This window comes from Onychostoma macrolepis, chromosome 13 (genome assembly GCF_012432095.1).
Source record: "Onychostoma macrolepis isolate SWU-2019 chromosome 13, ASM1243209v1, whole genome shotgun sequence".
Classification (NCBI taxonomy): Eukaryota; Metazoa; Chordata; class Actinopteri; order Cypriniformes; family Cyprinidae; genus Onychostoma; species Onychostoma macrolepis.
The window spans coordinates 10382328-10398489 of NC_081167.1; the positions used below are offsets into that span (position 1 = coordinate 10382328).

Here is a 16162-nt window from a genome sequence, read left to right on the forward strand (position 1 = left end):
ACACGCCCATATAATTAAAGAAGCGTTTTGATTGGTGCGCTGCTGCGCGCCTCCCCTGCGTCAATTCGTCAGTAGCGGCGGTTGCCTTGGGAGCGTAGACACCAAAGTACACACATGCAGGGTCGAGGCGTCCTGCTCTCCAGAAATGTGACACATTACAGTCGTTGGATTAAGCAAACCGAACGATGAGGCCTTATTCCTGAGACTACATGTAGAATGAGATTCATTTGAAGGCAGATATGTCTGTTCAGCACCGCTTGGTCCAGCTGTCAGCCGCGTCGCTCGCTGTTGTTCTCTGCCGCGACGAGGACAGCAAATACAGCGCGAGCAGCACCAGCGGACAGGATGTGTTTGCGGACTTTAAATCGCAAAATTCGCGAAGCTTCTGGAATAAAAGACTCGTGAAAGCGGTGTTGGAAGTTTCCTTCCAGGGATGGCTGGAGAACTACGTGCTTCTCGTCCAGGGCAATGCCAATAACTTGGAGGTGTTGAGGGAAGCGTGGATGCGCAGGGCGCTGAGGTCGCCCAAAGGATACACTATCAAAGCAGTGGGTAGGTGATCAGCATTTGGCTGTTTGCAGGGTCGTTATGAGATGTGGAATCACTCGATCCTCTAAAGGCTTTGTCTACAGCCCATGGTCACCCTAAAAATTTAACTAAACTTGATCAGAACCAGTGCATTGCATAAGTGAGTCCCAGAAGAGCGAAATCTGAGGAAGGCTTGGGGTTTGACATTTGTTGATGAGTGACATGGTAAAATTTGGTAAAACATTTTGGACAAGGAGACATGCACGGTTGACACTTTTTTTTTTTTCCTGATCCTGAAAATCCTGAAAATTATTGTCAGTTATTGTGACAAATTTTTGTGTCCGGATCTATTACGTTAAGTTATCTTTTAAGGCAGAATCTTTAGATATTTTTTTCTAAACATTTCTATTTGAAAACATATAAATAAATATTTCAGTATTTAAAAACCTTTAGTTTGTCTGCATGAAAAAAGGCGAAAAAAATCCTCGTTACTGTGTGTCAAGGTCATGTTTAAGAAAATCACTTATTTTGTGAAAAGGCACATTTTGTTCAAGTCGAATGGAGTAACCCTAAAGTTTATTCATATGGATGCATCATAAAAGTTTTAACTTTAAACATATTTTTGAAAACCTTTTTTGAAGATAATGATTAATTTGCATTCAAAAGCACAGAAAATTAGTACATTTTACATGATGGTTACACCATTTGACAGTTTTAGAGTCAAAGTAGAAAATGATATAAATGTTCTCAAAAATATATAAAGCCAACATGAATTTCTTAGAACTTGACATGTATTTTAAACTAGATTTGTAAATGATTTCTCCTTTTTATCATCTCACAGATCCTTACTGAAGTTGACAGATTTCATTTGAAAATCAAAATATAACCTTCAGTTTTCCCAGCGGATCTCTATAGGGATCCACATACTTCACTGTCCTTATGAATGCCTTATCCTCCTCTGTCTCTCTATAAAGGTCCCCAGATTGTTTTTCCCAAGCTATAATAGAAAACCACATAATTTCCGTTCACTCTAGAAGGTAGCCTCTTAACCTAACCTGACCAACAATTCCCTATGAGACCTCAACATGCTTTAGGCGTAACTGTGTGCGTGCAACATAAGTGCATTATTTCCAGATGACAGGAAATATGATTTCTGGGGAGCTGTGTAACCCCGCTCTCTCCCTCTGACTTAATTCTCACTGCTCAGTTTCAGCCGAAGTGGTTAACTACCAAGAAAATTTGGGCGTCTTGATTTGGTTTGGCTACTAAATTCATGTTGGTTATTATTGTGTTTTGATTGGGGATGAAATAGTTTTTAGTTGGTCACATGTTGAGGTGACAGACCTTTTGTGACAGTGTGGACTTGTGTTGCCTCAGGTGTCGCTGCTTCTGGGAGGCATCTGGTTTGCCTACTGCAAACACGAAGCAGATTGTAAGAACCGCCATTTGCTCTTGCTGTCACAAGCGATGAAGGTGCATGTTAACACACTGGGTATAGTGTGTAACTAGGGCATTTTTGAGCCAGGACCACACAATTATGGGACTGGGAGAAGAAGGGGCTAAAGCCCACAGCTTTTCTCACTTGTTTCATTTTCAATCGAAAATTGGAAGCACACACTCACACATATAAAAAAAAATGTTAAGACCTCAGGTCAGGTTGGCCGCTGTGGTGACATAGGCCCAGACCCAGTGTCTTTTGTAATTTATTACCCATTCACTAAAGCCTATAGTACTGAGTTATGTCCTGTCCAGTTTGTCCACCAGCCGGGTTTATAGCTTGGCCACTGGAGACGATGTCCCTTGCTTCATTCTCAGGGTGGTACCATAGAGTTGTTTTATTGTTGTCTGGAGACGGCGCCAGGACATTGTGTTGGCAATGATTTAGGTATGGTTTGATGAAAGTATTGAAATGATATATAACTGTAAATAACTTATTAAGGTCATTGGGAAGTTACACCTCCAAGAGCTTTTTTTTAAACATCGCTTTAGAAGTGACACGCTTTCAGTACTTTGAACGCTTTCAGTATTTTTCTAGGCCTGTGTTTAGTCAGCAGGAAAGGGTTAGTGGCTGTGATTACCCATCAGCAGATGGGATGATGAATGAGCCTGCCTCCCTCTCTGTCCGCTTGATTATCAGTATACATTAAGTGAAAAGACTGATTGTTCATGGGGTCTGCTGTGCATTTTTAGCCTCTTGCTCATGATACTCATTGACTTTTCAGCTCAAATGTTTAGGCTTGTGTCTTTTGTGTGCTCTTTGAAACGTAATAAATACATTTATATTGATTTAGACCACTATTTGCATGACTTATTAGTTTAAAAAAATTATAAATCTGTCGTCACCTTCATGTCTTTCCAAATCCACATGCCCTTATTGTATAATTATATTCACCTCCAAAGTTTTTATGTAGCCTGCATCTGTGTCCAGATCCAAAAATGGCACGTTGTTTAAGCCAAAACAGCAATAGAACGTAACGGTTTCTGGACGCAGATATGCTTAATTTGTTCTGTCAAAGCTATTTTATGACTAAAACGTTTTTGGAATATAGTGTACTGGTCAAATGAACTTGTTTTATAATATTTTAACTATTTATTACTTTTACGATATTTTTATTTTTATGAGTTTTTATTTTATATTTGATGTTTGTGTTTTTTTTGACAGCCTGATTACTATGAACCGCCATTTTTTTGGGAAGAGGAGTGTAAAGGTGGCATGTTCCATGGAAATAATAACAGCGGGCGGGTTGGGAATGGCAAAAGGATGAGAACCTTGAAACAATTGTCTTTTTTTGGCAAACTATCTCTTTTAAGTTTTGAAGAAACTTCAAGAAAGTTAAATGGGCAGAAACGGCTCAGACACTTCTGTCTCTGGCCGGTGGCCTTGATACAGAGAATTCTTCATGCATCATTGATCAGTGAAGCTGATTAAAATTGGAGGCGTAGGAATAATGTGCTCTGAACTACAGAAGTTTAGGATGATGACTGTAAAAATCATTTGCAGAAACAAGAAATTCAAGGCTGCCTCACCCTTGTCCGTCTGTCTGTTGAAATCTGAGGTGCTTACAATGGCTGTCTGAAGTCTCTGCATTATTGAGGAGCTGTGGATCATGCCGTCATACTCAGAGGGGTATAACATCTAAGTTCTAATGAGGTGTTCAGTAAGGTTGAGCACAATTAACCTCACTGATATTTTCAAAAAAATACTATGCCATCTGGTTTAACTTAAGTTTTTATCAGCTGGACTATGTTTGTTAGTGCACATTTATGCTATCTTCATACCTATCTGTGAAAATATACATGTGCCTCTACCAAAGTAACCTGATTTGTTGGAGGTTTATGCAATGTAGACTACATCTCTCAGATCTCGGCTCATTAGCCATGACATGGAGTTGTGCTGGACTCTTTTATCCTGAGGTCAACACCCCGTGGTTCTCATGCATTGAAAGCTGCCCTCTTGGTTAACAAGGCACCAGAGGTCATTGCTCCCCAGCGCTTTTCTCAAAGATGTCATTGCTGACCACAACACTTCCAGGTGTGCACCGTAAACAGAGGAGGCATAGTTCAGTCAACATGTTTTTGTAAAAGAACAAAAGCTTTCTTATTCCCATGAAAGCATATCTTTCGTTAACTTGAGGAAAAACCTAATAAAAGCGAGAAAGAAATTTGCTTACACATAAAAAAACTATTGTAAGAGTAGCATACGATATCATCACAAGCAGATATTCAAGAATAAATAATAAGTAATAGAATAATCCATGTGTGTTACACAGAAAACTATTATAATGTAATAAATTACATTAAAAATGACATGCAGTATCGCCACAAGCAGAGACAGGATAAACATGTGGGTTATTTATTTTTAATATCTAGACACATAAAGAGCTAAGTCATTTTGTACTTTATTTAATTTAACTTTCATCACAGCCAGAGATTCCAGGATAAACATGTCAGGTATGTTTATTTATTTAAAAGCTTCCCAGGTGAAAAACAAGTACACTTCCATAATGTACTTAAAGTGCTCTATTTTCGTGCACTAATTTTGTACTTAATATACTAAAAATGATCCTTTAGTACTTCTTAAGGTTAACTTAAGATCATCTAAGTGTACTCAACTGTGCTATTTTGAGACACCATGAATATGAACTAAAATGCACTTTTAATATCTTTGTATTTAAAAAATGAATTTAGCTACACTTGTAGTACACTTAAGTGTACTAGTGTATGAAAGATGGGTTCAAGTGTACTACAAGTGGTAACTAAATAAATTTTTTAAATACAAAGATAGTATGTTAAAAGTGCATTTTAGTTCATATTCATGGTGTCTCAAAATAGCACAGTTGAGTACACTTAGATGATCTTAAGTTTATCTTAAGAAGTACTAAAGGATCATTTTTGGTATAAGTACAAAATTAGTGCGTGAAAATAGAGCACTTTAAGTACATTATGGAAGTGCACTTGTTTTTCTGGGTTTTTAAAGCAAATTATCTAATCCATGTGGCAAGAATAAAAGAGAGACATATGCTGTGTACATGCTGGAAGATAAAGGTGGAGCTGGATCAGGTTTCTAAGAAAGCAACCAATGGAATGTTTTCCAAGATAACCAAACACCCAAAACAAAGTCTGCCACAAGCAGCCATGTGTATTTCTTCAGACTTCTCCATTTTTCACCCGTTGAAATTGTGAAAATCCTTTATTCATCAGTATAGTGAAACAGCCCTGACATGACGTTCTTGTCCTAAAACTCTCTCTCATAGAGCTCTTCTCTGTCCTTCTGTCTGCTGAAGCTAATTTCACGTTGAAAAAATCCATCTCTTCCTGTGACTCCAATTATCTCAACATCCAAAAATTCAAGCTGTCCATCCAAATGCTTTCCAAACACCACAAAAGACTTCTTATTTTCAGCTTGAGAACTCACCATTTGTTTTGAACACATGTGATGTGAGTGTGTGTTAGCGTGTATATGTGCCTGTCTGTGGGTTTTTTCTATTTGTGCAGGAGATATTTCGTCATGTCTCCTTGAACACAGCTGACATGGATTTCCCTTATCCGTCCTAATAGGAAGGCATCATACTATATATTTGAGAATCTTACCTTTGTCTTAAAGTATGTTATATACTGTTTGCAGCATCCTTTTCCCATTACAACAGGAAGTGAAGCCTTGATGAAATCTGAGCTGGATGACATATTTATGTAGTTCACAGCCAGGTGGAGATCTAGGCCAGTACAAACAAATGAAAAGATTATCCTGCTCTCCTACCGTTAAGCATTGCAGCTAATGTGTTTGCAATTACAGAACCGGTTTTCCCTCATATGTCCATTCCTTTCACTAAATAATGCATTTCCTTTCCAAACATGATGTAAATGGTGTATTCTTGAGTAGTCCTGACCTGACTAATCCATTTCCATGCTCCTACTTAATTGAAATCAAGATATTGTAACAAAGCTTTTGGCATTAAAGCTGTTGCAGCTTAGTTACAGCTTCACTATATGTGCAGGGCCTCCAAATGTAAGGTTAACAAACCCAAAATCTGATGTAGCTCAGACATGGTCAGAGGAAATGGTTCTCATCTGGTGGAAATTACCAGCATGGAACTTGATTAGCGGTGTAAAAATGCTGTAAACTGTGGCTCCTTTAACTTCAAGTAGGAACAGAGACTAGTATGAAATACCTTATATCTTCAAGCTAATAATGAAACTGAATCCTGGATATTCCTTGAGGAGTAACAAAGAGTTTATAATAAACACAGACCCTCAAGATGATTTTTTGGCAGTAGATTTAGCATTTAATTTTACTTGATTATGTATTATATATTATTATGTGTAATTATACTTGATTATGTATTTGATTTAATCACAAATTTGCATTCTTTTGAGGGAATATAGACTACTGTTTAAAAGTTTGGGGTCAACTTTTTATTCTTAATTTTTTTAAATAAATCACTTAAGTTCACCAAGGGTGCTTTTATTTAATCAAAAATGTGACCCTGGAGCACAAAACCAGTCATAAGTTGCATGGGTATATTTGTAGCAATAACCAAAAATACATTGTGTGGGTCAAAATTATTGATTTTTCTTTTATGCCAAAAATCATTACGTAAAGAAAAATCATGTTCCATGAAGATATTTTGTAAATTTCCTACTGTAAATATATTAAAACTTAATTTTTGATTAGTAATATGCATTGCTAAGGACTTAATTTGGACAACTGTAAAGGCAAGTTTTGAAAGTTCAAAAGAAAATATAAATATTTTGTAACATTATAAATGTTATAATGCATTATAAATGTATTTGTAATGTTTTTAATGTCTTTTTTATCGATTTAATGCTTGCTCAATAAAAGTATTCAGTTCTTTAAAAAATCGTACTGACCTTCAAACTTTTGATTGGTAGTTGTTATTCCAAACACATCACTTTTCATGCTATATGATATTTGTTACTCTTGCTCTATAGACCAAAGATCTAAGAACATTTACTTTTCCTGTGGCAGGTAATATGGCCTATTTGCATGAACTTCAAAAGGGTCCCTATAGTCTTTTGGCTTGAAACCTGAGAGATGCTGCCAATTGATAATGACCTCCTTTCAGGAGACCTGATACAACATGCTATGTACAAAACATTATTCTCTTCAGTACAGGACAGCGAGCTGGTGGGGCTTTCAGAACGTGTTTATATGAGGGCCTTTGTGACTTCTCACAAAGTCAAAATGTTGGTTTAGTCACTCGTTTTCGTTGTACGTTGCAAGTTTGTCAGTGTCAATCACTGAAACAGCTGTATGATGATAAAGTAATCACATACCATTTGTTCAAAATGACAGCATAAATGTGGAGACATATTTCGTCAGCATTGTTAATGAAGCAGGTTCCTCTGTTAATGAGTACACAAGTCCACAGAGTATCATGAAGAATGTAAACATTGTAAAATGGCTTTTAATCAGTCTAACAAACCATCATGCCTGTGTGGGAGGATTGGTAGAAGAACTTCATTTTTCCCTTGGAACATTTGACATGGTTAACATTTAAGACAGGTGTTTCATTTCAAAACTACACCAGACACATTCTGTGAGAGGTGTGTTAACTATCAAGAATGTTTGTGAGTGGCTGAAAGGGATAAATGTTTAGGGCCTCTTTGGATTTATGGGCCTTTTTAACTTGTGGCATGGCAGGCAAAGCACTGTAAAACCTTCATAGTAAAAGGTGTGACCAGGAACCCTAGAGAAACTAATGACAGCACAAAAAGATTTTCATTAGTCCACTAACAACATGCAAAACTGAAAAGAGCAAAGGCTGAATTGAAATTGTGCATGGATGAGAACACAAATACTGTTCTGAACAGTGGACTGAAGCTATTCCAAAGCAACATATGACTCTGCTTACTTCATTATTTTTCGTGTTAATAGAGCGTCCCAGGTTTAGGGCCAGTGACTGGCATGATCTGAAGGGAGGTCTGAAGGCATGAACGCTTACTGGGATTAATGTTTTAGTTCCCAGCGGAAGAACTCGGTGAGAACTCAGCCATCTCTTTAACTGTTATGTATCTGAGGCATAGATGCATTGCCCTGTTTTTGACGTCTGTGTGAAAATGTAATCATGCATGCATAATTTTTTGGCGGTAAAAGAATATCGTGTTTCAGGTGTGTTTTAAGAGGGCGTTCTAGGAGTTTGGGGCTCGGCCTTTTAAAGTACCTCATAACTTTCAGGTAGCTATGGGGCATGTCTGGAGATCTGAAAGACAGCGTGGTGCATGGATGTGCATGTTTCTCTTTGCAAATTGCTTTTAAGAGTCAAAGTTTTAATGTGAAGAACTTGTGTATTTTTTATGTGAAGAAGACACATCTTTTTCTAAATCAAACATATACTCATTTCCATTGAGTCAAAGTTTGTACTTGAGGTTTGTACCATTCATATCCAGTTTCCTTGAACCATGAACTTGAATGTCTTAAAAAAATGCCTCTTGACTTTCTAAGGTCATTCAGACATTTTTATCACTGAGCAAAGGCCAGAAAAATGTCCAAATAATTGGGCTTTCAAAACCTGTGATATATTGTTTCCACCATATGTTACCCATTTCTTGGTCAGGTTAACCACAAATAACCCCTATATAATGCAGGACTTTCTTTAGTGTTGAGATGGCTTTGTAAAAGGCATGTTTTTATAGTAAACTAGTAAAAAAAATTGAATTCAGTTAAATTTTTCTTGATTTTGTCAATATGTCATGTGGGGTCAAAATGTTTAAAACCTAATTAAATCTTCAGTGTACTTTTATTAATCTGGCATTTGGGCACTTGTAATGTTTGACACCTAGAAAAGCATATGATTTCAGCCACCTGTGAAGCACAGAATTCCTCAGAGGCAGGAAGTTGCCTATAGGGCGTTAAACAACATGTGTGGCATTATCAAATTACCTTTAATTCCACTTTCTTTTTCCCGCCTCCTTTCACTTCGGTCCACTGTGTATTTTTGTTGTTTCAGCCACTTAAGGTGGTTCAGAGAGGATAATGTAAGTAATGGTTTCAGCTGTGACAAGGAATGAACCTTACCACTTTCAAATCTTGTATTTATTAGTACAAGCACACGGGCACTGAAGAGCACCTTATATGTGGTGTATATGTGTGTTGCTTAAATCAACAGAGCACTTGCACGTTAATTACACCTCTGTGGTTTCGTTCTGTGAAGTTTGACGCCCACAGCTGACCAGGTTGTTTTTAACAGAATGTTTCTTGACATGAAAAGGCACACTTTTATTTATTTCCTTTTTTGTATGTAAAATTTGTAAATACAAACCTGTTATCAAAACTGAAATAAAAATATAAAAATGCAATTATTGGTATTTTACTAAAAGAGTTTATAAACCCAGTCCTAAAAAAATGACCAACTTTGATCATCAGAAAACCATGTGTGTGGAGATAGATTATGTAGATTTTCCCATTAAACAATAATACAATATTATTAAATATATAAAGTTTTTATTTTAAATTATGTTTTGTTTTCCATATTTCATGTCTAATTTATGATCGTCTTTATTTACTATTTATTTTTTGTGTGGTCAAGTGATCTCATGGCCTTGTTTGTCATTTCAGTACCATGAAAGTGGCCTGCTATGACCTGTGTGATGAGCGGCAAGAGCTGTAGGGTAATGTAATAAAGACAAAATGGGTATCTGAGTAGCCATGCACAAAACATTCACATGTGATTTTCAAATCTTGTTTACTCTAATTAATTTATGCTTAAATGTCAACCACTGGTTATTTTTTTATATTCATTTCTAACTTAAATTAAGAGACTTGTCCCACTCTCTTTCTATGTCTTCCTTGCCGCTGTTTACAGTGTGACATGGCTGCCATGGTATCTGGTGAAGTATTCCTGTGACAAAAGTCTTAATGTTGTCAGAACAGCTTCATGATACAATGAGCCCAGAGTGTTTCCCTGGAGAGAGGAATTAAGGGTACATGTGTCCTTAGTAACAACCACATGCCCACGTCAGCTCAATTGATTCTGGAACTCTCAATTGTTGTGCAAAACGTTTCCCGCTTTCTCTCTGAAAAGAATATTTGAACTCCTAAAAAGACGTTTATAGTAACGTCTTCTAGCTCTGTTTCTGCAGTTAAAGCATCTAAATAATTCTATACATCCCAAGGACAACCTAAAGATGTTCTGTTCTCACATTTACAACACTTCCCTGAAAATTAAAGAAGACAAGGATTGATTTATCAAGTGCATGCATCAGTCTTTCCTCTTTTTACACCTCTCAAACTACATGTGGTCAGAGACCTTAGACAGGATGTTTCCTGTTTGAAACCCTAGACAGGATGTTTTTCCCATGGAAAACAGTGTCAAAAGTGGAAGGTGATGTTTCAGCTTACTATTATCTCTGGGCTCCCCTACAACAAAGGAGAATGGAATAGTTGCTAAGCACGCAGAACGTCAGACATTTAATGGGAACTAGCAGATGAATGAAGCTAAAAGTGCAGGTCAGGAATAGGAGTGGCTACTTGTACAACTGACTATGCCTCTTTCATTTACTTTTGCATATATAAAACTAGTAATACAGTAACAAGTATATTTTCATACCATTTCTTCCAGGTTTGAGTGAGTTTGGCCCTTTAGTTACTGATGAACTTTATTGTGGGAGTAAGTTTTACCTGGGATTTGGTTAATTAATCAACAACAGAATGGAAAGTCAGTGCTGGCAGGTGTCCAACATTTAATGTAGTCATCCCTAGTTAATAATCTATACTTTGGCTCTATCTATGGTCACAGATAACTGAAGAATCTACTTACTTCTGATCAGTGGTTAAAACAGAAAAGTTTGAAAATGCATTAGATGTGGACAATGAAATAAACAGCTTTGACATGAATACTTGATCACTTATATGTTGTTTGTTCCACAATATTTCCACAAACAGCAAGTATTAATGTCTATTCAGTACTTGCCTACCTGTGGAAATACTGTGAAACAAGCAACCTATGCTTTAGGACACAAACAATAGAGCTCTTCATTAACGTAGACACTTTATTTGAATGTAAATGTTTAGAAATTCTTTGTGTGGTATTATCTCTCTCAGAACTACAAAGCAGTTCAGAGATTAAAAAAAAAAAGCTACTACATTTCCAGGCTTTAGAAGAATCAAGTAAAATTCTTTGAGGTAATTTACAAGTTTTTTTGAGGATTAGTTGCCCATATTTTCTCGTTGTGTGTTGGTCTAAATACTCCATCTGTAATTAATGTGTTTATTGAAAATCATTCCATCTCACTTCTGATTAAAATTTAGTCCTCTGTGGATTTTAGGATTTGTTATTTTCTACCAATCTCATGGTATATTTAAGAGCCTCTTTATCCATTAAAGAATACCTTATAATCGATTATGAGTAAAAATTTGTAAAAAAATACATCTTTTAAATGACACTGACTTCAACTGACCATGTTGTATTTATTTATTTTTCACAGGCGATCTGTCCCCTGTGCAGATGTCACCAATTTCCCAGTCTCAGTTTATTCCACTGTCTGAAATACTGTGCTCTGTCATATCGGATATGAATGCCGCCAATGTGGTTGTTAATCAGGAAGCATTGATTAATCACATGATGAAAGCGCACCCAGGTAACACAATATTATGTCTTGTTTCACTTACTGTGCTTACTTGTACACAACCTTATTACATTTTTATTTTAATTCATATTCATTATGAAACAGCTATATTCACACAAATAATATCTGTTTCAGGAATGACCATTCCCACTCAAGACATCCTGTACAGTGCTCTGGGAACTCTTATTAAGGAGAGGAAGATCTATCACACTGGCGAGGGCTACTTTGTAGTCACCCCTCAAACATACTTCATTACCAACAACATGGTGAAAGAGAGGAATTGGTGGAGTGCTGGCGACAATGACCTGCCATCACCTCCTCCCATCACGTACCTGGTGAGCAACGAGAGCTGCATGGACACCTCTAATGAGGTTCCTGTCATGGCCCACTGTAAGTCCTGTAGCTGCTTCACCTCTCCGTCCATTGTACCTCCATCTGTCCAAGATCACCAATCTATCAGCATCAGTGAGTGCACTGGAAAAAGCCTCAAGTGGCCCAAAGAACACAAACCTTCCATTCAGCACCAGTCCACATCTACTGCAGACTACCAGGCCAGTGAGATTAGTAAATCCACCAACACAAGCCGCAAGGACAAGGAGAAAGCTGGCCGCAAATTTGGCCTTAATCTCTTCCGACGAAACACAGGGAAGAAGGAGAACAAGGCGAAGAAAGAATATGCCACGTTCTCTGGACAATTCCCACCGGAGGAATGGCCTGTCAGGGATGAGGATGACTTAAACAACCTCCCCAGAGACCTAGAACATGCCATCATCAAACGGATCAACCCAGATCTGACAGTGGACAATCTAGTAAAACACACAGTTCTTATGAAGAAGCTTGAGGAGAAAGCTGAGAGAGTAATGGAGAAAGCTGTGGACAAGGGCATTTCCACTGAAGCTCTTCTGTCTAAGCAGAGGCATTATACCTCTAAGCCTGTGGGGAAGAAATCAGCCCCAAGAGCTACTCGCAGCAAGAGAAGAGGCCCTACATCCAAAGAAAAACAAAGAGCAAAGAGTAAAACCTTGCAATGTGCTGAAGATTTAGAGGCAGATGATCAAATTCTTCCACACCTCAGAGCAGAGTTTGCTTTGGATGAACCTGACAATCAGGAAGAAAGTACCATTCTGAATCCAAAATGTGTCTACAAGAAACGGATAGACAACCCTTTTCTGGCATTGCCAGGAAGAGATGTGGAAACAAACATCAGCCATAAAGAACAAAGGAGGAGAGAAGCCAAGATTCCAACCTCCGGACGCCGGGAAAGACCAGGTCACAGGTCAAAGTCCTGGGATCCTCACCGGGCCAAAGCAATCACTGACAGCGTGGAGAAATCTCACACACTGAAGGACGCAGCCTGTGAACAGCTCCATGAATGTGCACCGACTGTAGACTCCACCCTGGATGTTCAACCAGTTCAAGAGCTTTGTGGAGATTACAGCTTGGCGTACCCTGAGAGCAGCACTTTGAGGATAGAGGACAAAATTAGGCTGAGAGAGAATAAAGTCCGAAGCAGGGAGTTCAGAAATGGCAGAGTAAGAGAAATTAAATGTCAGGGTGGAGACATGAGAAATGTTCCTGACCAAAAGAACAATGTAGATCATGCTACACATTGTGATGTAACAGAAGTACCCCTCTCGTGGCCTAAACCTACAATTCAACGTAGACTTTCCCTACATCTACTAAACAGTAAAGAAGAGTCTCATCACCGTCCAGATCTGCTGTCCTCACATCAGCAAATTGGCAATATTACTAGCCATCAGCTGTCAGATGGTCAAACATTGGACAGAAACACAAGCCAGACTGAGAGTGAAGTTTATACAGATGATGAATATCGCATCTATCAAAAGACAGTGGAGGATGAGGATGGATGTAGCTCTGTCTGCCTGAATGAGGAATGCGTTCTTGACTTTGAGGTATCACAGACCGGCACAGCTCGTTGCCGTGAGCCTGTCTGTGCAGATGGTGGTTGGGATGGACATTTTGTTGAGGAACATGCTCATCAAAAACCCACCAGAACCACATACAGGTCACATGAGTACAGGTGGCAGTCTTCTGATCACCAGATCCTTCAGAAAGGTGCTAATCCCAAACAAGAAATCCAGGGTCTGAGGAAAAGACCACAAGAATCCAGTTTGGCAGATGATGAACATACTGAAGCCCTGGAAAGCAGCATTTTTGACTACTGTCAGACAAGCGAAGTGGAGTCCGATTCTGAGACCATACATAAATCTGCAGATGAAGCAGAAGCTGGCAAATCTAACCACTGGATCTGTCACCCAGAATTAAAAGACTGCCATCAGAGAACAAATGAGACATCTGAGGATGCTGGCAACATCAATGCAAGCCTAAATGACCCTACAGGGGCCTGTGCAGGAGAAACCACAGAGAATCAGAGTTACACAGCTGATAGTGGGATTGACTCTCCAAGGTTAGTCTGAAAGTCATTCATCTGAGATGTGCATTTAATCCATAAATGTAATCACTTAATTTTGCTACAATTAAAATATCTACTTAATGCTGCAGTCCGTAACTTTTTTTGGTTAAAAATGATCCAAAATCAATATTTGAGGAAGTACATAACCAGCCAGTGTTCAAAACTATTGCCTTACTTTAGCCCGATTCACGGTTAGCTTATAATAATGTTTTCTAATTTGAGTGGTACGGGTAGGTTTTCACGGGAAATTCGAACATGGCACTGCGTCATTACGTCACGTCTGTAAACATAAAGAAGTTGTTCCGGCTAGTAGGCTATAGTACATGCAGATGCTGCAGGTGGCGCATTGTTTGTAGCCTTTTCTCACAGCAGCTGGAATAATTAAATGTATAATTTTGATGGCGGATTGTTAATCCAGGAAGTATTATGCGTTTACGAAACACATGTGAATGAAATTAAATTATATTCCAGTTCTAAATGTGCTTCTGATTACAGCTAGCCTGAGTTTACACAAGATTTGTATTTTAAAGAAAACCAGTTCGAAGGGAGCATAATTTGCTTTTTGGGTTAAAAGAATTTCTTAATATGAAATTCGAATGGCATGACAATTAGATTAAATTGTACAGAAATTGAAATCTACATGCTAATATACACTATACTCATAGTGACGCAATGCTGATGTTGTTAATTTGAGAATAAAGTATAACAATAATAATAATTTGCATGGTTTGATGTAACATGAGCTAATCGATCCTTAAATTAAATCACCATTGGAAGCACGATTTATTGTAATGCTTTTACTTACTTATTCAGATGACAATATCCGGTGAAAATTCTTATTTGGGTCATATATTCCAAGATGTAGACTAATCTGTGATTGCGAAGAACAGTAAATATCCACACCGGTGTGGTGACTGACAGCTACATATACTCCTCAAAAGTACTGGTTGCCAGAGTACAACCCCACGCAAGCAAGATAATTCCGCAAGTAACTGCAATTCCAGGTTTTCAAACACAGATGGCGACAAAGAGGCAAAACTTACGGACTGCAGCTTTAAATATTCATACTGCAATCAAATTCAAGCGCTAAGTACAGCTCAAGCTCATTTAAACACCATTTACTTACATTTGGAGATACATGAAATTTTTATGGATTTCATCCAAGATTAAATATTTTGCTTTTTCATTAATTATTTGCAGGACACACATGAGTGTAACCTCCAGTAACTCAGCAATACTTAAAGGACTGAAGCATCGTGGCTTCCTGCAGAACCTTGAAAAGCTCCACTCCAACAGCATTCACCCTCAGAGTTCACTCCTCAAACTTACACCTGTCGTGAATGTTTAAGCAAATTAAAACGTAGCTCAGAATCTGGGTATAGTTATATGATGTAAAAAATGTATATAATCCAACAAATGTAAATATACCACCCCACCCCCCATGAACAACTAGGAACTGAATGTAGGTAGTGCATTTATATACTTAATTCATTACAGTTTTACATTTGAACTGATTAAGAATGTTGATGGTTTTTTCCTTTTTGTACATGAATCCTTTGTTGTTTAGAGAGAAAGTGAACATTACGAGGAATAATCCACTATGATCTATGTACAAATGGTAGGTAATTTGCAGAAATAAAATGTTGATAAACGTTGTCATTCTAGCTTTATTTCTTGTTAGATATACTTCTGGCCTCGAATAAACTATATACACAAATGGGTCATACCTGAATTACATTTTTTATTATTATTATTATTATAATAATGATTATTATTATAATAATTATTTTATTAGTATTAATATGAAAATCACATTCCCCAACTAATTTAATGTATTTTCTAAATCAAGCAATGTTTAAGAATATATATTTATTTAATCATACTATAATGTAACTCAAGGCATACTGCAGTGTGTAAGCTAAATATGATCATTTCTAATAAACTAATGTGAGCCTGAAACATACATACAGGTTTTTACATCTACAAATCCAAGTTCCTCACATTATCTTGAAATTTTTCATCTGTACCTCTATGAATGAACAGATTGGCCTCCGGTACAGTTGAATGGAGGTAAATACACTGTGCATTCATCAAAATGTTGCTTGTGGTCTTTGT

The 16162-nt window shown here is 37.6% G+C and overlaps 1 protein-coding gene across 2 annotated transcripts; it reads left to right on the forward strand.

Annotated features, from left to right (window-relative positions):
- Positions 1-59: 59 nt before the first annotated feature.
- On the forward strand, positions 60-15703 carry stox1 (storkhead box 1). Of its 2 annotated transcripts, XM_058796588.1 has the most exons (5): positions 440-552; positions 9605-11170; positions 11473-11625; positions 11749-14041; positions 15248-15703. In XM_058796588.1, exons 3-5 carry the CDS (start codon positions 11493-11495, stop codon positions 15393-15395), a joined length of 2574 nt encoding a protein of 857 aa, XP_058652571.1. In that variant the 5' UTR covers positions 440-552; positions 9605-11170; positions 11473-11492; the 3' UTR covers positions 15396-15703. The 2 variants fall into 2 exon arrangements, with proteins under 2 accessions (XP_058652570.1, XP_058652571.1); XM_058796587.1 differs by lacking the exon at positions 9605-11170 and having other exon boundaries at positions 60-552.
- The last annotated feature ends 459 nt before the right edge of the window (positions 15704-16162 follow it).